General features: G+C 31.8%; 1 protein-coding gene across 1 annotated transcript; it reads right to left on the bottom strand.

Annotated features, from left to right (window-relative positions):
- Positions 1 to 830: 830 nt before the first annotated feature.
- LOC143046332 (polycomb protein suz12-B-like) lies at positions 831 to 24,439 on the bottom strand. Its single transcript, XM_076219439.1, has 15 exons — positions 24,281 to 24,439; positions 21,226 to 21,272; positions 19,623 to 19,687; positions 16,301 to 16,372; positions 15,282 to 15,334; positions 14,762 to 14,826; positions 13,427 to 13,640; positions 12,793 to 12,980; positions 12,104 to 12,248; positions 10,555 to 10,763; positions 8,969 to 9,126; positions 8,563 to 8,652; positions 6,887 to 6,986; positions 5,175 to 5,254; positions 831 to 2,440 (listed from the first exon to the last, which is right to left on the bottom strand). The coding sequence occupies exons 1-15, from the start codon at positions 24,387 to 24,389 to the stop codon at positions 2,245 to 2,247; spliced, it is 1,791 nt and encodes a 596-aa protein (XP_076075554.1). The 5' UTR covers positions 24,390 to 24,439; the 3' UTR covers positions 831 to 2,244.
- Between the last annotated feature and the right edge of the window lie 1,814 nt (positions 24,440 to 26,253).

The following is a 26,253-nucleotide window of genomic DNA, read 5'->3' as shown; positions in this document are numbered from 1 at the left end:
ATACAACTGCATACCAAATATATTTGACATGTCATAAGTGGTTCCCCTAGAACTGACTCAATCACAAACTTTTAACATGTAAACTATGCAAAGTTTTGAAGTAAATATACCATGGCAGTGACTGAGGGGACAGGACCAACTAATCTCCATGGAAATAAGATCGGCCAATGCATAACCATTTTGTACAACAGCACACCAAATATCATTGACTTATTTTAAGCAGTACTCTTGCACTGTTGATGTTGAAGTGGTGTCGCTAGAATCAACATGGTGCTATACTATTCAAGATAATAACCAAAAACAGTAAAATTTCCTTAAAATTACCAATTTAGGGGCAGCAACCCAACAATGGGTTGGCCGATTCTTCTGCAAATTTCAGGGCAGGTAGATCTTGACCTGATAAACAATTTTACCCCATGTCAGTTTGCTCTAAATGCTTTGGTTTTCGAGTTATAAGCCAAAAACTTCATTTTACCCCTATGTTCCATTTTTAGCCATGGTGGCCATCTTGGTTGGTTGGCCGGGTCACCGGACACATTTTAAGCTCACCTATATTGTATTGTAATATTGAATATTATTATAGATATAGATAACACACTTGAGAGCCTCTAGTTTATTGTTTTGCATTGTTTTACATTTGACCAGTCATTGCTTTTTAAAGCTTGCTATGAGGTAAAGTGCTTTGCTCATTGCTGATGGTCTTTCTGTTCTTATTTGGTTTCTGTTGGAAAGTTATCTCATTGGAAATCAGCTCACAGCTAATTTTATACTGTTAGCTTGAATGTATCATTCTCATTGGTCCAAAGGATAGACTACAGTACACAAAGTCATTTAACACAAAACATTACTTTTATTACAATTATTCAGCTGCACATACATACATATCACAATTTAAAAATTTATGGAACAATATGGCTGACATGTATTCAAAATAAGTTGTAAGACTAATTTACCCTAATAATCCAGGATAAGAAAAGGTAACCTGTATCACACATGACATTCCACTTTCTGTGTGAAGACATTTCAGAACACTGTTTTATTAAAATTATTGCACAATTTAATTATTGATTTGTTTGTGTTAGATGTACACCTTTATGTGAATCTGACCCTGAAAAGAATAGAGATTGAATATTGGATGCTTAAAGTCCAGTGGCAAATATTTCATGCATTTCATGACAAGAAAAGAATTGGGTGAGTCTGCTGAAATTTTTCCTCCAAAGAAGTCATGTTAAATACACTGACCAACATAAATACTAATAATACAATGACATTAAGATCTTTTATCATACTGTACTACATACTTGACTGAATTTTGTTTTTTTAATCAAAATTATTTCAACTTGAATAGCATTATTTGCATGAAGGACTAAAACACTTGTTCTTTTAAATGTTACGAGTTGCGTTTAAATATCCTTGATATGCTTAAAAAAGTTTCTGAAAAATGGAACTTTTTAAACAAATACATATGAGACAATCTTCTTCCATGCTTGATACAGACAAAGCAGAAAATGTTCTAAGGAAAATATATATAATGCAATTTCTTCATGTAAATAATGTTTTTATCAAAACAAGTTGTCTCCCTGGAATATCTTCAGACAAACCTATTTTCCATTCCTAATGAACACAATTATCCATGGGGAACTTAAGGCAAAATATGTATTGAGCATAATTCATCCTGAGATTATGATGCTAATATAATGATTGAACTTCATATATTTTAAAACTTTTCATAATTCCTGATATTTTTTGGAGAAAACTATAAATAAGTATCTAAATTTTTTAAGAGATTGAAGAATCACAAATATAAATGTAGTGGTAAACTGACATACAAAACTATAAAACCAAACTAATTTTTGATGATGCTTTAAGTTCAATAATATCATGATATTGCCGTCAGAGAAGGAAGGTTTCTTCACAATACAAAAATATGTAAAAGCAAATAGATAGAGAGTACATTTTTTAGCTGACCTATGTCAGGTGCGTTATTTTAAACCATTATGGTTACTTTAAATACATCCACAACTACAAAGCTTTAATATGCATACAATAGAAATAAATACAGGCACAACTAACATGGCAGAGGATCAAATTCTAAATTTGAAGAAATTAGGAGCCAATTTCAGTCTATTTTGAACTCCAAAACAAGCCATCTTTAAATCTTAACTAATTACAAAATTCATTGAACATAAAATAACTGTTTAACAAGATAACAGTTAAGATATAAATATGAAATGACATCTGACATTATGACATGCTCATTTTGATTTCCTCTAGTTTAGTCAATATTTTCTGAACTTCTTCAGGTTTGATCAGACTAAAGTCAAACAGATTGACCATGTGTAGTATAAAGTTTTGGTAGAGATTTTTCTGTAAGATTTCCTGGCCGTGTAGTGTAACAAACTCCAAGGCAGCGGTCACAATCTGACAATCACTTATATAGCTGAAATATACAAAATATATCAAATATTATAATCTGAAATCGCTTATATATATATATATACACAATTAATAATTGATAATCATCAACTCTTAAATTCCTAAAATAAGGATGAAATATTACATGTTCGTGTATAGCTGTTATAAGGGTAAAATGGTAGTCTCAAATACAACTTAATATATCATGTTTTATCATTTAGATTACAAACTGCCACCAACAAGTCTTAGATTTAGAGTACCTATATATTTCTTCCATCCGTTGATATATTTATCTTTTTCAGCTGAAATCTGAATAACAGTAACAAATATTCGTTTTTAATTTATTCTTAGTTTTAAAGCCTTTTAGTGCTTTATATAACTCATTAGCAAGAATGTGTCTATAGTACACCGATGATCACTCACACTATTATTTTCTATGTTCATTAGACCATGAAATTGGGGTTAAAATTCTAATTGGCATTAAAATTAGAAAGATCATATCGTAGGGAACATGTGTCCTAAGTTCAAGTTGATTGGACTTCAATTTCATCAAACACTTCCTTGACCAAAAACTTTAACCTGAAGTGGGACCGACAGACAAAGGGATGAACGAACAGACTGAAAAACAGAATGCGCCTGAGTGGGACATGAAAATATGCATTGGGTATTAATCATCATGGACTCCATGGGTAAATTGAAGTGTACCAATGAAATACAAAATTCCTTCTAGCATGTAGGAAGAGTTTTTTTAAAGCTATTAAATCAAGTATCCACTAAAAATAATTTTCTTCTATATCCATAAAAAATTACAAATGAGTATCTTATTTTAGAGATTTACATGGAATCATTTTACTGTCAAATTAAATTTATATAAAAGATGTAGCATGCTAATGCAATATGAATATTAACCCTGCTTTGTATCAGTGATACACCAGCTAGATTTTTAAACTTGCTATTTAACACTAAGTAAAATGCTAATTGGACACATTATTCTGACTCTGAGCCAATCAGTCTTAGGCCTTACTCCTTCATGCTGCATGTTTAGGCCAGACTTTTTTTATTATCTGTTTAACGAGATCCGCCGACTCCACCTTTCCCCATTTTGGAATAAAAATAAAAGTAGTGCTTCTTACTTTTATTATTATTTTTCCCGCCGACTGAAATCCTCAGAAAAAAATAAAATGTGTTGTTCACGATACTCGCTTTCAGTCAATTTCGTTATCGGTAATATTTCATTTTTACCAAGTCAATGAAACAGCAATTTTCATTTAAAAGTAAAGAAATTCAAGGCATAAACGATATATTTTCTTCTAAAAGATGTTTCAGCTGGTGGCATACTTTTCATACTTGTTACACGAGAGCGTACATCAAATCAGTCTAACTTTCGGCAAAATCAGTTATTACTTCATCAGAACTTGATGAAGTTAGCCTAAAGTAAACTTGTCATCCATGTATTGCATTAGAAACGTCATATTCCTTTCCAAATAGCGTATCAAGCATCGTTTATTTTTGTAAATTTTTTTTCGTCCGACATTTAAATTTGTAGAACTACGGATCGGAATCGGGATTTCATCGGAAACAGACCCGCTATGACCGAAATCCGGATTCTTGCGATAATGACTACAGACGCATGAATGGCACTGCTGACAGACAAAAATTGATCCCAAAAGGGAAAATTACGCATTCCACACGCATTAACATACTTTTGGTTAGATCTTCTTGATTAATGTATATATTTCCATGTATAAGCATTGTTTCAATTTATAGGTTAAAGTTGCTCAACTCTGGGACTATTACACCAGAGACATATATACACATGTGTATATATATATGTCTCTGCATACACTAAGAGGTTCCCGACTGGGTGACTGGTATATACATATATAGTGTATATGCAGCGAGGTTGATATATTGAGTGGTGCCATGGATCTATATTAGTGGAAATACAGAATCAAAACATAGTTTTTATGTTTATATTAATAGAAGGGTTAACCAGAGACATATATAAACTATATGTATTTATATTTCTCTGGGTTAATATACTGGTCTGTTCTCATTTCATTGTTCTTGTATTTTGATAATTAAAAAAAAAAAAAAAAAAAGTCACTTATAATGGTTTTATTTTTATTTTTAGTGTCGACTGGACCAATTTTGCACTTTTATTTTTTTTTTTATTTCGCCCCCTCGACCCTAATTTTTTACAAATTTTCTCGTTAAACAATTAAATAAAATAAAAAGTCTGGCCTTAGCAGAGAAGCAGCAAATAAAATTGAGAATGGAAATGGGGAATGTGTCAAAGAGACAACAACCCGACCAAATAAAAAACAACAGCAGAGGGTCACCAACAGGTCTTCAATGTAGCGAGAAATTCCCGCACCCAGAGGCGTCCTTCAGCTGGCCCCTAAACAAATATATACTAGTCCAGTGATAATGAACGCCATACTAATTTCCAAATTGTACACAAGAAACTAAAATTAAAATAATACAAGACTAACAAAGGCCAGAGGCTCCTGACTTGGGACAGGCGCAAAAATGCGGATACCAATTATCAAGTCTAAATGGTTTGCCCCAGCAAGAAATTGACCCCACAACCCTTCACTTGAAGCAACCATGAGACAGCTGAGTTTGTTCTGATGAAACCAACAGGTAATTTTTTCCACTTGTAAAGGGACATAACTGTAGAACAGTAAAAGTGACGCCACCCAAATTCAAACTTGATCTGTGTTTTGTGGTAATGAGAATTGATTATATTATCATACTTGTTTTTCATAACATGAAGATTCCACAACTTCATCAATTCTTTTTCTCCTTCATTCACATCAGTAAATTCGTCAATCATCTACAAAATATATACATAATATTTAACATCAATACACTGTACATAGTATAATTCATCTATCATCTATATAATATTTACCATCAAAACAGGATCTGATTTACAAGGAAATCTTAAAAGGTGTGCAACAAAGCAAGTTATTATGATTTTTCATGATTTTAATTCTGTCAAATGCTGGTCTGGTTACTTTTAAGTGTAGGGTTCTTCATTTTTATGCCCCACCTACGATAGTAGAGGGGCATTATGTTTTCTGGTCTGTGCGTCCGTTCGTCTGTCCGTCCGTCCGTCCCGCTCCAGGTTAAAGTTTTTGGTCAAGGTAGTTTTTGATGAAGTTGAAGTCCAATCGACCTCAAACTTAGTACACATGTTCCCTATGATATGATCTTTCTAATTTTAATGCCAAATTAGAGTTTTTACCCCAATTTCACGGTCCACTAAACATGGAAAATGATAGTGCGAGTGGGGCATTCGTGTACTGAGGACACATTCTTGTTCTATCTGTTATATTGTCTGTTTGTCTTTGACATGATTTTTGTATTGTCCACTTATTGTCTTCTGACTTTTTTCCCTATAATTTTTGTTCAAGATACGTGAGAAGCTGGACTAGTTAGTTTGTAGGATCAGAAATTTCTCTATAATTTCTTTAACTAATTCAACAGCTCCTTTACAAAAGATGAAGGCAACAAGCAATTTAATTTAAAGATTCAAAATACTTGTGTTACCAGATCTTCTTCTTAACAAGAATTAAAGACTGACTTAGAATATCCATTTGTCATCATTCTCAACTAAACAATAAATGGGAAATGTGTCCTAGGGACACATATGATGCCCCTGCTTGCTTATAATGTTATAAAGGGACATAACTCAAGAACTGTTAAAGTGATTCTACCCAAATTTGTTCTTGATCCAAGTTTTGTGGTAATAGGCATTGCATATATGTTTCATGACATTAAGTTGAGGCAAACTTTAATTAAAGAACAAGCACCAAAACTCATGTTTTATTCATTTGTAAAGTGGCATAACTCTAGAACCTTGAAAGTGAAGCCACAGAAATTTGGACTTGATCTGTGTTTTTCAGTAATAAGCATTGTGTATAAGTTTCATAACATTTGGTGGAGCCAAATTAAAGTAAAAGGAAATGGAAAATCTAGCTATTTTTTTTATTTTTTAAAGGGACATAACTCTAAAACGGTAAAGGTGACGCCACCAAAAACTTGATTTGTGTTCAAACTTGATTTGTGTTTTGTGGTAATAAGAATTGTGTATAAGTTTCATAACCTTTGGTTAAGGCAAAGTAAAGTTAGAGAACAGAAACCAATTTTGGTATGTACAGACGGATTTACAGACTGACAAGGGTAAAATTTAATGCACATTCTGTTACGGCTAGGGCGTAATTAGCATATGCATACTGATTTTTATGCCCTTTTTTTTATCTTTGTATTATTAGCTGGAATACTAGATATTTTTCACCCTACCTACTGACATACTTACATTCACAGTTTTTTGTTGTAACCACTGAGGAGTTATTTATATACTTACGTTTACAGTTTTTTGTCTCAACCACTGAGGAGTTATTTATATACTTACGTTTACAGTTTTTTGTCGTAACCACTGAGGAGTTATTTATATACTTACGTTTACAGTTTTTTGTCGTAACCACTGAGGAGTTATTTCATCTTCCATATCAATCTCGGATGGTTTCACTGGCTGACAGGTACCCAGATGGAAATATAACCTGAAGCATACACAAATTACACATTAAGTTAAAGCATTTTTTTTCTTTTAATATTCTACGTAAAATATCTCAACTATTGACATGTCATTATAGATTCAGACTGAACCTTCAATAATCTTTTACATAAGGCTAACAATATACTTTACCTTAAGATCTAATCAAATCTTCTTCTTTATATTGACTGTGGCTAGACAGTCTACATGTTATGACAACTATATATACACCAGTAACAGCCAGACTGGTATATAGAATCATAACGGTGTATTCCACTTATCTTGGAAAGTGGTTTTTCTATTAAAAGTAAACATTTCTTATGTTATAACATTCACGTTTAGAAAATGTGCACATTCTTCAAGAAATGCACAAGCCTTTTAAAAATTTGCTATTCCCTACAGGGCCTCTAATAATAAATTTGTTTTTATTGTACATTTATCACCAAATTTGATATCCCAACAGAACAAATTGCAGTTGTGGTAAATTCATATTTCTGGGCTAAACCAAGATTTACTGCATTGAGTTATTAAATATAATTTGAAGAACTTTTCCAGAGATGAATGGCATATAAAAACACTGTGTTTATAGCAGGAACTGCACCCTTCTTGCATAAGTAGGACAATAAACAATTTGAAAGTCATCATTATACACTGATGTTCCAAAATGGTGTGCAGGAATTAAAAGAAGCCAGGACAAGTCAAAGGGGTGAAATTTGTCATAATTCAATCATCAGGAACAAAACAATATGAAATTTTAGAGATCAAAAATTTGCACTAGATCTGCAGGCATTACACAAAGTAGACAAGTATGAGTATGAATTTTCAAGTTTTAGTCTCATAATCTACTAAAAGTAAGTCAACACTAACTAATGTGAGCCAACAGCAAAGTGGACTCATAAGTTATCATTATACACTAACATATCAAAAATCAGATCAATATCTGCAGGTATAAAGATAAAAGACTGAACAATTGTTTGAATTCAAAATGATGGATATGGGCAACATTTTATGCCCTGTCCATTTAGTGGCAGGGGCATAAAAAGCCATATAATTATTGGAAATTACAGATCTGCTTTTTTAATCAACTTTGCAAACTAATAGAAAAAAATATTTCTCAAGTTTTTATACAAAATAACAAATAATGCACATATTGTTAAAAAAGAGTATGAAAAAAAATTCTTTATTCAAGTTTCATAACTACAAGAGTTTGTGCTGATGACTTTTCGATGCAAGTTCTTTATTTCTCAATAATTTGTGTATATATACGAATAGGTGTGTGCAAGTGAAATATTTGATATTTTCTACCAAATCAAACTGAGTGATAACTACCTACAACTGAAATATATCTGTGATACTCGTACAACATTCAGATTAATGTATTACTGTGAATTTGTTAACCAAACACTACATGTAATCAGTCAAATGGATCAGATTTAACAAGTTACCAAGGTGAAATTCACAATACACCTTCAATATACATTTTGAAAAAAAAAACCAACACCAAACCATTCAATATAAATTTCAAAACATTTTTTTTAATGCCAGCCACTCGTTAACAAAACCTGTTATTTCTATGTACCTACCTATTATGACCCTGTGTTATTTGTCGGTTTACTTGATTCTCACATTCTGGTTCCATAAATTCTACTAGAGAATGAGGAGGTCTTTTTGGTCTGAAATCGATCAAAGTTATAATATCAAAGGCATACAAAATAATGATCAGTAATAGATTTCTTTAATTTTTCTTGCCATCAGCAATCAGCTACAGTCTCAAGATTAAACAACATTGATAATTAAGATTCAAATTAAAAAACATTTTCTGTTTGCACTTTTTATGTGAAAAAAAAACAACAAATAATTAATACTTATGCAAGTAAAGAAATTCAAGTTCATGGGGTTTCAATTTTCTTTTGTTTAGAGAACATGGATTTACAAGTCCATTGGAAAAGAGAGATAATTACAAATAGCCTATTAATCTTATAAACGTACCTATACACTATTACATGAGTGATAGGAGTTCTTCTAACGGGACCTCTCCTACAAAAAGCATATCCTACATGGCTATGTAAATCCTGAGGATTTCCTACATAAGATCCATCATACTGATCATTTATAGAGACATCTATTCTGGCACCTTTAGGATGAACCTGTAACAGGACAGAATATTTCAGTTTTACACAATACAAAGATGAGCATTGGTGCATTAAGTAAAAACTAAAAAGGAATTCCAATTTCTTATTTTTTTTAGTTATACTATTTCATAACTTGTACATAAATTGATGACAGCATGCTATTTTTTTGGCCTATCATCATTTAAGCATTATAGATTGCCCCTACATTAATTGTAAAATATTTGTACATTTATAGGGGCATTTTATAACATCTCAATAATTTTGTTTACTCCATTCTATAAAGTTATAAGCATTCTGTTGTTGCATTTTAACTATTCCTTAATTCATTCCTTATTTCATTTTCCTTTGAAAGTACTCTGTTTTAAAACAAGAGTGCACACGCTGAAATGTCTCGCCTTCTATACTAATCATTGATATTATGTTGATAGTCCTAAGTATAAAGCTAAGCTTTAATACAACTGTCACATAAACTTAACATTAACCAAGATAACTAAACAAAGACCAATGAACCTTGAAAATGAGGTCAAGGTCAGATGAACCATGCCAGGCAGACATGTACAGCTAACAATGCTTCTATACAACATATATAGTTGACCTATTACTTATAGTTTAAGAAAAATAGACCAAAACACAAAAACTTAAAAATGTGCAATGAACCGTGAAAACGAAGTCACGGTCAAATAAAACCTGCGCGACTGACATAAAGATCATACAATATTTCCATACACCAAATATCGATGACCACTGAACCATGAAAATGAGGTCAAGGTCACATGACATCTCCCCGCTAGATAGATACACCTTACAATCATTCCATACAATAAATATAGTAGACCTATTGCATATAGTATGAGAAAAACAGACCAAAACACAAAAATTTAACTATAACCACTGAACCATGAAAATGAGGTCAAGGTCAGATGACACCTGCCAGTTGGACATGTACACCTTACAGTCCTTCCATACACCGAATATACTAGCCCTATTGCTTGTAGTATCTGAGATATGGACTTGACCACCAAAACTTAACCTTGTTCACTGATCCATGAAATGAGGTGGAGGTCAAGTGAAAACTGTCTGACAGACATGAGGACCTTTCAAGGTACGCACATATCAAATATAGTTATCCTATTACTTATAATAAGAGAGAATTCAACATTACAAAAAATCTGAACTTTTTTTTCAAGTGGTCACTGAACCATGAAAATGATGTCAAGGACATTGGACATGTGACTGACGGAAACTTCGTAACATGAGGCATCTATATACAAAGTATAAGGCATCCAGGTCTTCCACCTTCTAAAACATAAAGCTTTTAAGTAGTAAGCTAACACCGCCGCCGCCGGATCACTATCCCTATGTCGAGCTTTCTGCAACAAAAGTTGCAGGCTCGACAATAAAACTGAAAGAAATTGAAATCATTTAATACATATACATACTTACAACATATATAAAATTAAATCTAGCATGTGATAATCGTAGATGTTTTAATAGGCTGTATAAATGGACACAGTTCAGAGAACACCAAGGACATTTCATATCGTCCCGTGGATCTGTCTGCTGCCTCGTGTTGTTATTGTATAAAAATTGATAATAAATACGCTGAGTTTTCTTTGGTGTAGTTTGATTGGTCTCTTTAATCTCATTATTCCCTGCAAACAAAAAATAAACAGTTTTTAAATATCCAACTGTTTTTTTTCTTTCACAACACTATTAAGGATGTACACCTCTGAGGAGCCAAAAATTTCTATAATTAAACTTTTTTTCATAACCTGTTTTTTGGGTTTATAAGACTGTAACAAAACAGTTGGTGAAGAAAAAATCATATGGTGATGCAGTTCTTTTTTTGCTACGGCCCTTTGAAAATGCCCAATTTTGATGATTTTCCCATTTTTCATCGATTTTTACCTATTTTTGGGCTATTATCGTGAAAAAAATCACAGTTCCACAATTAAAGTTTTTTTCATACTTTCTATAAAGATGAAGTGGACCAATCTGAATGAATTTTACTTAAAAAAACTATAGGTAGGTGTTAGTATAACAAAGTTTTATCATATTTTGACGCTTTTTTGTGTACAATTTACCATGCTGTCAAATTGGTATTTTTATGATTTTTCTCAGTTTTAAGAACGAAATTCATATTGTTTCAACTTTTTTGTTATAAATGATTGAAACAAATACATATCTAAGAAATTTGAAAAGACCAAAATGATATGGGATGTACATGATTCTTGAAAAACCATTTTTTGTATCCCTCACCCATTTTCTCAAAATTTGGGCTTAAAAAATATAGACTTGATTGGTCGTAAAATTTGAAAACTGGATTACTCAAAACCATTCATTGTAAATACACAATTTTTTCACAGAGTTATGTTTGATTATAATATTTTTAAAATTCATTGATATTTTCCACTTGTATCACATGTTTTGGAAATAATTCAAGAACTAGATTTCAACGAGACTGAACGAGACTGAAAAGTCAGAAGAATACATCCTTAATGTTCTTATTTATGATTCCTGATGATGTTTAACTTTTAAAAGTAACTACAAATTAATATTTGATACAATCTCAGTGATTTAGTGCATGTACGAAGAACTATCTTGTGTATTCAAGACTATCCACAATCAACATCATGTTAACTAGTAGTTGTGCTTTGTCTATAGACACAAAAGATTGGCAAAGATCTGGGCTATGGTTCATACGTCAGTAACCTTAAACAATTCTTCTGTTACCAATATTTCAGTCCATTTATAAGAGCTCTAGCTTTGACATACTGATCCAAGAAAAGACACGTTCGCCAGCAAACTAACATCCCCTGTGTAAAGGAGAAATGCTTATAATGACCTGTTGGTCTAGGTTTTTTGTTTACATGCAGTATGAAACTTGAATAATTTATTTCTAAATCCGACTGGTATGACCTTGTCCTTGGCTGATTGGTTTCAAATCTTGGATAAGACATTAATACTGGTTCGTAATTGGATATATCATTACCTGAGTCTGGAGTTGGACTGGAATACTGTTCTGTAAATGGAATGGGTGTCCCTGAGACAGGATCAGATGAACCTGTTTTGTCTGTCCAATGTATATGAAACTCTAAAGTTGGACATCTGCTAAAAACTTCAAATGGTTGTAGTGACTGAAAAACAAAAATAATGGATTAAACAATTGAAACTGTTAGAATGCTTTCCCCCTTCACAGAAAACAAAATTATCAAGTCTTTTTGTTGTCAGCAATTTAAAATTCTGCGAAAAAATCAAGTTGACAATTGAATTACTTCCCTTGATAGCATTGATGTATACATGTTCCAATGTAGAGTTTCTTCCCCTGTCTGGCTGCAATTTTGAAATATACCACTCTCAGAAATTATATGCAATGAGAAAATCTTTCTTTACAAATTTCATTTTTTACCCAAGGTTTATCAAAAAATATACATCGAAAGTTGATTAAGATATCTTTTTTTCTAAAAGAGTTCTCTAAAATGGTAACAAAGAAAGAGTGGAATAAACCTAACTGTAGCTAAGGAAAGATAAAGGAAAACTATATTGGCAGAGTCTCATTAACTTATTCATTTAATTAATAACTTTCATCCCAGTCCAAGCAACATTTTGAAGAAAAAAGATTGCAAAACTATACTTTTCCTATTAATGGAATAAATGGTTATGAGTTGCTCCTTAGCTTACTTTTCCATCCATGACCGATTCCCATGTAGCCTCCTTCCCATGGTCAGTATGGATCTGATGTAATACGACCTCGTACATCCCGTCACTTAACTGACACCTTCTCTGTCTGTCATAGATGACGAGATCTGATTCGTAGATATCTAACTCTGTATCAAACCCATTCTTTTGTTTCTTGGATGGAGGTTCATCTGTAATAAACATTAAGTACTCATTTTAAAATAATATAACATTTCAGTCTAGCAATTTACTGTATTTATGTAATGCATAGTTGTTGTATTAAATGCCAGCTGACTTTTATTGGATCAAAATGCGAAATACATTACAAGTAGAGGACAATTTTAGCCTTTTCTTCTATTCTTCCTGTCCATATTGTAAACTTGGAAATGTACGGTGGCTTGATTCAAAAGCTAGAACATTTTTACAGATGTTATTAAAACATATTAAGGTTTCAAAATTTAAGTTTGATAGGTTTAACTTTTTCCCTTCCGTATTGTAAATTTAATTTGTGCTATATGAGAAGTAATCTTTCACATCTTAATGTATGCTGAGGTAAAGTTGTGATTCATCATACCAGTTACCTCTGGATTCTTGCAAAGCCCTAGTACTTCATGCCGACAATTAATGATATACTGACCTTCATCTGATATATCACCATTATGTAAACCATTTGTAATGTTGGGTAATAATTTGACTGAGAGAAGTAATGTAAATGAATGTCCACTGCTGTGAGAGAAATGATGCTGAGGTACTGATATGGTGGACGTCTTTGATAATGACTCGTCTGCGTCAGGGTTTACTGGAATGGTCAGTTTACCAAGGCTGGTCTGTAATACTGGAGAGGATACATCCTGTGTTAAAAGAAAATAATAAAAGGTTAAGGTAATATTGGAGATATCCTGGTCTGTAATACTGGAGAGGATACATCCTGGTGTTAAAAGATAATAATAAAAGGTTGAGGTAATATTGGTGATATCAAATGACTCCTCTGTGACATTTGAAAAAGTTGGTGCAACAGGAATAATTTTTAATTTACTTATCATTTGGTGAAAACATTTTGTCCACATATCACCGACAATTTGTTAATATTTTTGAGAGCCATGGGTTACTGATATGGTAACTTTCTCAAATTCAAATTGTAATTCAAGGAAAATAGGAGGTAATAATTATTCTAGCATTCTCAATTCACTTTAACCCTCCAAGGAAGCAAACAAATTGTAGATTGCATACTATAATACAAGAGTGGAATATGTAGTCTTTTAAGGGCATACGATACAGTTTTGATCCTGTATTTACAAGTTCATGAAAATTGCATATAGGCTATTTTTTACCTGATTAAATCAAATATGTAATAAAAAATATACCTTCATGTGCTACTTTTTGAGTAAAATTAGGTCGAAATTTTGTATATTTGCTCAAAATTCAGATTTGTGGCCGTAATTTCTTTTTCGAAAGAAAGACATAACTTTTTTGTTATAAAAGATAAACACAAATTATTTTTTGTTAAATAATCTGTAATTTCTGTATTTTATAAGTATCCTAAAAAAATATGCAATTTTTTATTCAGAAATAACTCATATTTATCAAATGTTTATGAATTGAGGAAAAAACGTCATTTTTTACTGCATGTTTATCAAAATTTAAAAAAATCCTCTATTTACAGTTTTATAAAATTTGGATCACATAATCTCCCTGCAAAATGAAACAAATTGCTGTTTTGAAAAATAGGGGTCCATGAACTCGTTTTCAAATTAAATCAGTTTGAATGCTAAAAATCAGTCGAAAAATACATCTTTTCCCCATATGTCACAGTTTGACGTCGCGAAAATAACATTTTACGTTAGCAACGTCATTACCTCCCCTGTAACTGTATCGTATGCCCTTAAAGGTGTTCTGACTTTGTTATTTCATTTAATTTTCAATTGCAAGCTGTCTATTGAATGATAAGTCTACAAACAAATATTTCTCCTACCTTCCTCTTTTTATGACATATTTTGAGTAATTTAGCTTCAACTTCAGCCTCTTCACAGTTCAAGGCTACAATGGATAAAACAAATGTGTTAAAGAATAAAACTGACATATGACCGTGATGGACAAAAAAACAAAGACATGGCATAATTATGTTATACTGTACTTCATAAATATTCTATTTAAAAATCATGTACTACTGTACATTAATACAAAGGGATTCAGAAACAAGGTTTTCCTTATATTAATCGGTCTCCATGTCAAAAAAGAAAAAAAAAGGGAAATAACTTTAAATTATTTTTTTATTTTTTTTTTGGTCTGACCGATCTTTCCTATATATATATATATATATGTACTGGCGACAGTTGGTGTGTGTGTAAATTTTTTTTTTATAGTTTTAATGGATCTCATTTATATTTTCATTTCATCAAAGCCACATTTTATGGCATATGAGACGAGAGTACAAAGTTGTAAAGTGTTTTTGTTACAATCAGAAAACATGTATATATCAATTTTAAACATACCACTCTGTGAGAAAAATCCATTGAAGGTCAGGTTTAGAAAGTGTGATTTGGCTCTGAAATATTGAATATAAAAAAGTTATAAATAGTCAATGAGTTAAACATCCTGACAGAAAATAGACTCGGTGTCGTTTGGTGTCTGGTGGATAATTGTCTCATTGGCAATTTTAACCACATCTTCTTATTTTTACATCACATCATTCTGGTTGTGGTGTCAGATGGAAATGATTTAAAAAAAAATTAATATTCATTAAACAATTTGTACAATAGTTTAATTGCATGTTTGTGTCTCTTTATCATTTTTTATTCAAAATAAAAACATAAATATTGCATCCAAGCTTTATTACCCAAGTCAGTTTGTGAATTCATTTTGTTTTCTTTTCTAAACCTGAATGTATACATAGCACATTACTGGTTGTTAACAGTATGTCTATTTATAGATGTCTTCTAGGCTTTTTGTTTTGTTGTTGGTTTCATTGATGTCTTCTTCACATCTTCTTTTACTCGGATTTTTTTAAGGATTACTGTCTGATTGAAATTAACCCCTAAATACCTTAAAAACAAATTAATAAACTGTGTTTTGATCCAATTAGTTTCAATCAATTTTGAAATATGAAATTCTCAGAATAGGTCTGAACAACCTATCAGTTTAAGAAAAACTTTGGATGATAAAAACTATGGATTATCTTCACCATATACAATTAGATGCACTACAAAGGAAAACTCACCCTCTCCACTAATGAAAGAAAAACTTAAGGTGGTACATAACACTACAGGGAGATAACTCTGTAAAATTCAGGTGAACATTTTATAAGAAAAAATATAAAGCGTCTCATTGATCAAAATTAGTGTTTGTCAAACTGCTATATGTCCGATAAAGCGTGTGGTTCAAATATTTTGAAATTTTCATATTTTTTGTCAAAATTTTATGATAAATTAAACAAGACAAGTTAATTTTAATAAAGGTATTTGGTACCACCTTAATCTGTCTTCAATATAATCATGTGTAACAAAAGACTTACTTTTCTTGGCACAATGTCTTTGTCAGTTTCTGTTCTACAGTTGACAGTAAAGAACTAGATTTAAAATTCTTCCTGAAATTAAGAACCAAACAAATTATAGGTTAGAGACTACTAATGTTTTTTTATCTTGAAACAGAAGATTAAAATTGTTCAAATCAACTTGTAACCAAAAATTAGCTGTTAAAAATACAGCAAACCTGGTTTTATATATTTAGAAGGTGTCTTAAGGTTGGTTTGTCCTTCTGTGTCTATTTTTCATCTTTCCAAGGATTTAATTCCTGAATGGTAATAAAAAATTAATGTTTTCAAAATTGATATAAAATAAACTAAATTTGTTCCAAAGTTATAAAAGAAATAACAAGCCAACACAGTCGTGCAAGTAAAGTTAAACTTTATTTTAGCAACATATGTTTTACTTCCTTTTAATTTGAGAATTTTTTTGGAAATCTATAGCAGTATATTGAAAAGTCTGATCTTTGTTAGCCATGGCGTAGTCAGTTTTTTATGAGTTTGAATGCAGGGCTCACACTACTTCAGAATTATAGGGAGAAGTGACTTCTCTTTTTGAAACTGATAGGGAGAAGTGGTGAGATTTGAAAGAGAAGAGCTCATTCGCACGGTGCGCTACAATGTTTGGATTTTACTATAGTATAAAGGGTCATATGTAAATAATGTTTTTTTTATATTATTCAATTCATATCTGAGTATACAATTAAAGTAACATTTCAAATTGAAAGTTATTTAAGTTTAACTAAGGTTTTGAGAAACTACAACCTAAATATTTATATCTAGCACTAAAAAAAAAATTTTTATTTTAAAAAATGTAAAGAAATTATAATATATCAATTACAATTTAATTCAAATCTATCTTGTGTATGAAATTCAGTGTTTCTCATAAAAAAATATAAAAGTTATTAAGCTGGGCCATAATATAATTAATAGTCTCAGAGTTAAGCAACTTTGAAACAATCCATAAAAAATATAGGGAATTATATACACCAATCAATGAGATGTAACCAAAAGTCTCTTAATGCATGTGGAATACGTAATTTTTCGGTCACAGCTGGTCTGGTTCAGATCCGTAGTTTAGAAATCGGTCAATGGCGGACGAATGTAAGAAAATTTACAAAAATAAACGATGTTTAACAAGTTATTTGGAAAGGAACATGACGTTTTTAATGCAATAAATGGATTGAACATTTACTGGAGGCACCTTTTATCACGTTTAAATGAAGTAACAAACTTATTTTGCCGCCGAAATTTAGGTTGATGTACGTTTTTGAGTAACAACCACCGGAACTTGCGGAAATGCACGAAGTGATAAAAAGTTGTATTTTTATCAAATAACCTGCTACACACTGCAAAGACAATGCTTCAACCTCTTTTCTTAAGATAATCAATCGTTTAGGTCTAAATTTCTTTAATTATCAATAAAAAATTGATGTTTCATCAACTTGGTAAAAATTGAAAATGTCCGATGACGGAAGCGACTGAAAGTGAGTATCGTCAAGAACAGGGCGACTTGTTTTCGCTTTTGGGGGTCGGGGAAAGCGAAGTGACAATCGAGAAAGCGACTTCTTCGTCCAAGTCGCCTGGTAGCGTGAGCCCTGTGAATGTCCCTCTGGCATCTTTTGCCTCTCTTTTCTTGAACTACAAACTTTTAGACACAAAATGTCTTACACTATAAATTCATTGTACATGACTTTGTATTTTTTTTGTATTGACCTTGACATCTGGCATATTAATTTTGTGTACTAAGAGAATAAACAGATGCGCCATGAGTGCATGATATGCCTATCACTTCTTCAATAAAGTTCAATAACGTCTCAATATTATATCAGAAATTTATAATCAAGAATGTGTCCCAAGTACACGGATGCCCCATCCACACTATCATTTTCTATGTTCAGTGGACCGTAAAAATGGGATAAAATCTCTAATTTGGCAATAAAATTAGAAAGATCATATCATAGGGTACATGTGTACTAAGTTTCCAGTTGATTGGACTTCAACTTCATCAAAAACTACCTTGACCAAAAACTTTAACCTGAAGCAGGACAGACAAAAGGACAGACAAACGGACGCACAGACCAGAAAACATAATGCCCAAAAATGGGGCATAATAAAAACTAAAGGGAGGTTATCTTAAATAAATATAAATCAGTCATCAAAGTTTAACGAAAACTGCTTTAAGTACTTTAAGGATATTGTCCAAAAACTTGAAAATCACCCCTTTTTTATGAATAAAATCTTAACTCGGAAACGTAAAATCTAAAATTCATAAAAATCAAAAGGGAGCTTACAATAATAGATATAAACAATTTACAAAAATTTCATAAAAAATGCTGAAACTATTTTTGAGTTATTGTCCGATAAGATAGGAAATGAGCCATTTTGTTGAAAATTACAATTATGCGTTTTATTATGACGTCACAAGTTTTACTTTTCTTCAAAAAAATCAATGAAAATGGGTAAATTTTCATAGATTATTAAACAGGAAACATAGAGTGCATTTGTTGACAACAAAGATCTTTTAAAATAATGTTTGTGAAGAAATTTCACATGTCCTATTTGAATATATAGTTTGTCAACGCATGCCTTCTATGTTTCCTGACAGTCCTAAATTTGGTTGAAATCCAATCAAATTTTACCACAATCTCATATCTTGAGCTTTTTGGGATGTAAAAATCAACATTTAAGAATTAAACTTTGACAAAAACAGTTATATTTATCTTTCTCATATATCTTTAAGTCAATTTAAAACTTTTCTTGTCCTATAACATTGACCTTTATAATCGGGGCCAAATATGGTCCTTACCGACCTGACTGCTTTATAAAAATCTAAAGGGAGATCATGTCAATACAAATAAACAATTCACCAAAGTTTCTTGCAAATTGGTTAATTTTTTTTGAGTTATTGTCTGAAAACTGGAAAATCCCCCCTTTTTAATGAATCAAACCCCAACACTCGGAAACAGTATTAGGAAATTAAAAAAAGACGAAAGGGAGCTCACTTCAATAGATAGAAACAATTCACCAAAGTTTCATGCATATTGGTTAAAGAGTTTTCGAGTTTAATGTCCGACATGTTGATGTTGGAGGGACATACGGTCAACGGTATATCATAATACCTCCTGTAAACGGGCTTATAAAAACATCTGGAAGGGCAACAAAATAATACAGGATACAGACATTTAAAATCTTATAGTCAGTAAAATTTATCCTCCTGAAAATTCCATGAGAAATAAAACACTGACTTTTTTTAATACATTTTATGAAATTGTAAACATTTTAAAGATCAATTTATTGAGATTTATTTTACCTTTTTGAATTGTCTCTTGATCGTCTGTGTTTCATATAACATAATGTTCTTTGTAAAAATAGTGGCTGAAATGAACAATGAAAAATGTAAAGATTTATCAGTAATAAAAATATGTACATGTCGAATTGTAGAATCAAAGCTTGAAATATTTATAAATTGTTGAAAATCATATATATAATCAATGAGCAGATTGCTCTGAGGGATACGATTGCCATTGTTTCATTGACACACGTATGCATGTAGCTGGATAATATTATTTTCAAAACTAATTCAAATGACAAACAGACATGTAAAATAGTTACAAAATAGCCAAACCCGGATCAAAGTGTATGAACAATGTAATTAGGTCTATTGTGTTTTATTTTTGTACTATCAATACCAAGTTTACTTTCCACAGCAGTCACTGACTGACTCAGAGTGAGAGATGTCAGAGAAGGTATTTTATTTCACTCATTGGTTATTATATTTTATGAAGTGTCTGTTAGCGATGCGCCGATGTATAGTCATCAATGTGCTGATGGATCGTCGTATGATGTAGATGTAGATTTCAATTTGTATCTTATCACCTATTTTCCTACGTTAATTCTAGGAGAAACCCCATTCCTCACTCTTTAAATATTTAATTTCCTTTGGGTCAGTCATCATGGCTCCTTTCCGTACACATTTATCGGTTTAAATTGCATTCGGTTTTAATATAATACGACATTTATTGACAGAACGAGCTAATACTCGACGTCTTGTTTATATTCAGAATTCACGGAAGTTACTGCCGGAAGGGAGACAACTCGAAACGATAATATGGAAGACTCCATTTCGCCTGAAGGGGTGTTTTACGATGTGGAATATATTTATTTTAATCTAAATGATGCATATGATTTAAAATTATGCAACAACAATAACCCTCGATAGCAGACATACATAGAAAAGATCCCATGAGTTATAAATTAATTGAGTGGGGAATCCAGAGCAACCATTCAATTTAAAACCCCTTAAAGTCAAGAAAACTATATGCATGCGCATAATTTCCAAATCAAACCCTGGGGCAAGATATATTAAATGCTTATTAAACGACCTAGATGGTTCTCAATTTCTTTATGGAAGTACGATCTCAAATATCAGTTTCATAATGGTAACATATAAGAAAAACTCCACTTCAGTTCTTATATGATAGAAATAGATTTATCGGTATTCAGAGAACTCTCGCATTTTATCAAAACTGGGAATTCCCTCTGACGTGTTTCTAAATTTATAACTACACTAAATATAAATACTGCTTAATTCTGATTTTCCGTGTTGTTAAAAACACGCATCGAAGTCAAGAGAATTATCAAACATGAAGATTATGAAAAGAACATTATAGGAAAGTTGATTAAGTTCAATCCCTTTGTTTGTTTTTACCTTTTAAAGCAAGACAATCATAAGAATCTGAGATGCTCCTTAATGTTTAGAATAAAACGATTGACGTGAGGGAAATTGCTCTGAGCCACCGGTATAAGTCTACAGATTGCTTGAAAGCAATCGTATCCCAAAAACTCTTTAAAATTTCTGACCAATACACTGTTTTTCTATATTATCCAACTTCATGATTAGATGTTATACTTACAGCAACTAAATGTCTGTTCCTCAAATATCTGTATATCTGTGTTGGCTCTGAAAAAATCAATTTATACTTTAACATTTAATTGATTAAAATCAGTTAAATGCACTTGACTTAATTGGAAAGGATATAGGTACAATACTCAGTGTTGTCAAGTCATTAAGGATTGCATATTTTGGTATTAATATGGATTCACTCATAGGGTCTTTGCATCGGAAATAAACACATTTATTCTAAAACCAGTTTATTGGCATGATACGGGTAATGTTCATCTCATGTTATATTTTATGATGGTATGACACTAGACCCCTAACAGGAATTGTACTTGATTTTCATATGATGAAGACATAATCATTCAATCAGCTTAATTAAGGTCTGGAGCTAGCATGTCAGTAACTGCTAGTAGCCCTTTGTTCATTTATGTATCATTGTCATTTTGTTCAGTTTCTTTTGTAACCTATTCTGACAACCGACTCAGACTTCTTTTAAACGTAATTTTTTCTGTGCGTATTGCCGTGTTTCTTTTTTCTACATTGGCTAGAGGTATAGGGGTGGGTTGAGATCTAACAAAACATGTTTAACCCCATCATATGTTTGCATCAATCCCAAGTCAGAAGCCTCTGGCCTTTGTTAGTCTTGTATAATTTTTATTATTGCTGTATTTTCTGGCTACGTTGGTGGCCTTTTTGCACTTGTCCCAAGTCAGGAGCAGAGCTCCAGATAAGAATTCAGAAATTGGGGTTTTTACCCACCATTTTCTTATGTAATTGGGTGATAAAGTTTTTTAATAGCATTATCAATTCCAATTCACCCCTCAAGCAAATATCAAATTGTGTTTTTCACCACCAAGCTCTTTAATGAATTGGGCTTTTACATCAACACAATTTTGAATATTTAAGCAATATCAACATGATCAACCCCAGATGTTTTTCCATCTTAAATATGTTTCTTTCTTTGTGTATATGCTAACTGTTTTATTTACTGACGAGCAATTGTACGTTTAATTTGTGTCCCGTTTCAAAGGTTCTGTCAGTTTTGTATTTTCTCTGTGTTAAGTTGTCCCTTATTAGAACTTTTGGTTTACGATGCTTTCCAACTACATATCACGTCATAATTGATTCAAAATATGGCCTTTCACTTTTTCCAACTGATTCCGTGTTTCTTGGCAATGTTCTCGTTAAGGTACCCAAACTAGCCTGTGCGTTCGATGGACGCTTCCCTTAAAACACTAGCCGAGTCTTGTTATCATCATAACTTTCCCTCAGCTATTCAAAAACATGCTTCTATTCAATATTTTTACCCGACATTAACTTTCGTTTTAATTCATTGCATGTTATGATAAATCTCGAGCAATTCGAAAAAAAATATGACACCATGACACACGCCAATCGGATAAACGCAGAAAAATTTCCATTCTCAATTTTATCATAAACACGTGTTCTTTTTGAGCAACGGAAAATTCCAACAGGGACCCATTTCAGCTACTTGATGCAGGGCTCTATTTTTAGAACGAAAGGACATTTCCAATTATAAATATTATAAAAATAGATTTACTCGACGACTGTAAACAGATAAGGGTAAATAACGCAAACAATAGCGAATAAAAGCGTTGAGTACTCATGGTTTTGGCATATAATTGGGTTTTCGTTTGAATTGTTTGGGTTATTGAACCCTGCAATGGGCAATTGCATTGGGTTTTTAACTATTTTTATTGTGTGATCATGCAAATACGCAGCTTATCTGGAGCTCTGCAGGAGCCTATGGCCTTTATTAGTCTTGTATGATTTTTAAATTTAGTTTCTTTTATTTATTTCGGAGTTTAGTGTGACGTCCATTTTCACTGAACTAGTACACACTTTTATTTAGGGGCCTCTTCAATGCACCTAATCACTATTTTTTTTTGCCATTTCCACATATAATATATATACACTACAAAGGTTATCATAAAATGTTGATATCATATTAGAAAATGTCTGACACCACTCGGCAAAGAGATTGTAGTATGACATCAATACAATTGAACTTTTGATGCATACAACAATCCCTTTTCCATTGTGGTGTCAGATTTTTTGTTTTATGAAGTCAAAAATTTATGGGAACCTGTGTGATATCCAGTAATGGCGGACAAAAGCAAAATATCCAAATAACAGTCAACAATCACCTTTGACATTGTGGTGTCAGATACATGTATTACCTATTTATTGACGTCAAATTTTACTGTTAACTATTGTGATCAAATAATGATAAGGTGTATAATTCAAGTGTAGCAGATTACTAATAGCAATATTGGCCCAATAAGGAAAATGTTTTAATGTGGAAATTAAGTAGCACTCAATATGAGTTCGTGGTCTAGTGGTTAAGACCGATGGCTACAGTGCTGAAGGTCCCGAGTTCGATTCTCACTCAGGGTGCTAAAAATATCAGCACATCAGAAGGGTAATTTTCACCCTCTCACACACATCTCTGGTACCCAGACCGGAGTTTGAACTAGAATGGGTACTTTGGGGGCCTCGGTTGGTCAAAGTTGTTCCTTACTTTGACCTGGAGATCAATCTTCTGATATCTCTCTGGTTTGTCTGTTTCCACCGGGTGGCACGGTAGTTCTCTCAGAGTACTTCGGCTTCCTCCACCATAATAACAGACTGCCCGGTGTCCTAGCACTCCCTTTGTGTTGGGTGGGGATTGATAGTCCTTGTAAAAATAATTGTCGTATAAACATACGTTAGTGACACATCTCCATTAATCCCGTTAGAGAGTGTACATGGATGCCACTGTACCCTCGCAGCTTTCGAGGGGTTCTTCGGATATCTGAGGCATTTACCAGTACATACATACAAACTCAAAGGGAGATAATTTGAAAAGAACAATAGAGGGATGAAACAGAAACTGTGGATTTACCGATTCTGTTAAATAAGAGCATGAACCGAGCAAATCGTTTTTGATGATATCATAAATATTAAAATAAAACAGGAAACAAAGAGTGACAGATACCGGAGATTTGCACGAGACAATAAAAATCAGCATTTTACACAAAACAATTACGTTAAACAATATTATATACTTTCAAAGGCCTGAAGGAACATCTCTCTATCTGCCTGAGATGCATCTGTTTGATTATCTTCATGTTTTTGTTTGTCTTTTTGTCTTTTCTTGGGTCTATTTTGACGCATTGTTGCAGATGTTTCGCGGGAAGGACAAAGCAAATGGAATTGTAAAATTAGAACCTACCATGGACGGAAAAGTTATTTTTCCGGATTTTTTATGAAAAATAGCACTACTTTTATTGTAACATATTTACCATTGTATACAGATTTTGGTAAATGATATCTTTATGTAATATTCATGATAAATAAATACATATAAGTCTTGTTTGCTGTAATTCAATTTTTACAAATCCAGAAAATAAAATCTTTCTTGTAACTCAGTAAAAAACAGGGAAGGTCTATTAACAGGACAGATAAAACCAGGACAGTTATTTTCGATACGTTTTTATCTGTAACTTTTGTTTTACTCAACATATTGTTAAAATTTAAATTGCATAATAAAGAACATGGTATTTACTTATGTTATTTGCAAAAAATATAAAAATAAATAATAACTAAGTTAAAAAAAATCTGCCAGGACAGTTTAATTTTATGAAAAAAATGGCTGAAATTGCCGAGAAAAGTTTACTTATAATTGAAATATTTTTCCCAAAACAACTGTCTGGCATAATATTTTTGTACGATTATAAAGATTATGAAATAATCATTCTAAAAATCTATAATTTAATATTTTTTTCAGCTTTTAAAGGTAAAAAAATCTGCCAGGACAGTAGCCTTTCACGTTAGAAATTTTGTTGAAATTATTCCAAATACAAATACAAAGTTAAATAACTTCTTCAAAATAAATGTCTGGTAAACAAATGTTAGTTCAATGGAAAGTTTAGAATATAAGCTTTATGAAAATATAAAATTATATGAACTTTTATGTCATTAACACCAAAAAAATCTGCCAGGACAGTAGCCTACTCCGCTAAATTTTAAGGCAGCAACCATTTGATTTTCTGGGGGGGGCTATGGTTTTTTTTGGAAAAAAAAGTTTGTTTCCTGGTTTTGGTGAAAAAAATAATTTGTTTTGGACCCTGAGTAAAAAAAATTGTTTGTTTCACCCTCAGCTGCCACTATATGTAATGCTAAAATTGAAAGAAAAAAATTGTCTTCGGTTTGTCGCTAAAAAAATAGATTGTTCTTCGCCGAAGGCGAAAAAAAAAGTTTGCACAGAAAAAAAAACCATAGCCCCCCCCAGAAAATCAAATGGTTGCTGCCTAAGAAACAAATGGCTGAAATTGTCGAGAAGAGTTTACCTATAATTGTTATATTTTCGACAGTACAACTGTCTGGCATAATATTTTTGTATGATTAGAAAGATTTTTTTCGTCTTTTAAAGGTAAAAAAATCTGCCAGGACAGAAGAATTTTATGTTAGAAATTTTGTTGAATTTGTTCAAAATCAAAATATAAAGTTTAATAATATCTTCTTCAAAAAAAATTTCTGGTAAACAAATGTTAGTTCATTTAAAAGTTTAGAACATAAGCTTTGAGAAAATATAAAATGATATGGGCATTTAATTCATTAACGACAAAAAATCTGCCAGGACAGTAGCCTACTCCGTTTGAATTATCAGCTGGACATTAGCTTAATATGCTACATGTTTTATAAATGGCAGAAATAAACATTATTTTTAATCATAAATAAAATGGTATATTTATTAACTTATCTGGCTCTTTTTTGAAATGATAATTAGGACTAAATCATTAAAAATAAAACTATAAAATAAAAACAAATTTGCCAGGACAGTACTATTACATAGGAAGAAGTGAAGAATTCTCAAAGATATTTTTTATTCTATTCAAAGTGTTCAGTTTTAAATTTATCCGTGATAGAGTCATTAAAGTGAATATTTCTAGAAAACATAATTATATTGGTGTGGTTATTAAAACACTATTTGTTGATTTAATTCGATTTCTATTCATTGTATCAAAGGCAGAAGATA

The sequence above is a fragment of the Mytilus galloprovincialis genome, chromosome 9 (assembly GCF_965363235.1).
Source record: "Mytilus galloprovincialis chromosome 9, xbMytGall1.hap1.1, whole genome shotgun sequence".
NCBI classification, from domain to species: domain Eukaryota; kingdom Metazoa; phylum Mollusca; class Bivalvia; order Mytilida; family Mytilidae; genus Mytilus; species Mytilus galloprovincialis.
The sequence above is the reverse complement of the archived record's forward strand: the minus strand, read 5'-3'. Positions and strand labels throughout refer to the sequence as shown.

Bases quoted from the DNA above. Each gene is read 5' to 3' on its own strand.
- LOC143046332 (XM_076219439.1), bottom strand. From the start codon at position 24,389: ATGCGTCAAAATAGACCCAAGAAAAGACAAAAAGACAAACAAAAACAT. The intron at 15,335-16,300 runs GTAAGTCTTTTG...TCAATATTTCAG, and splicing joins AAGACATTGTGCCAAGAAAA to AGCCAAATCACACTTTCTAA. The intron at 10,764-12,103 runs GTAATGATATAT...TTTTGTTTGCAG, and splicing joins CAGTCCAACTCCAGACTCAG to GGAATAATGAGATTAAAGAG.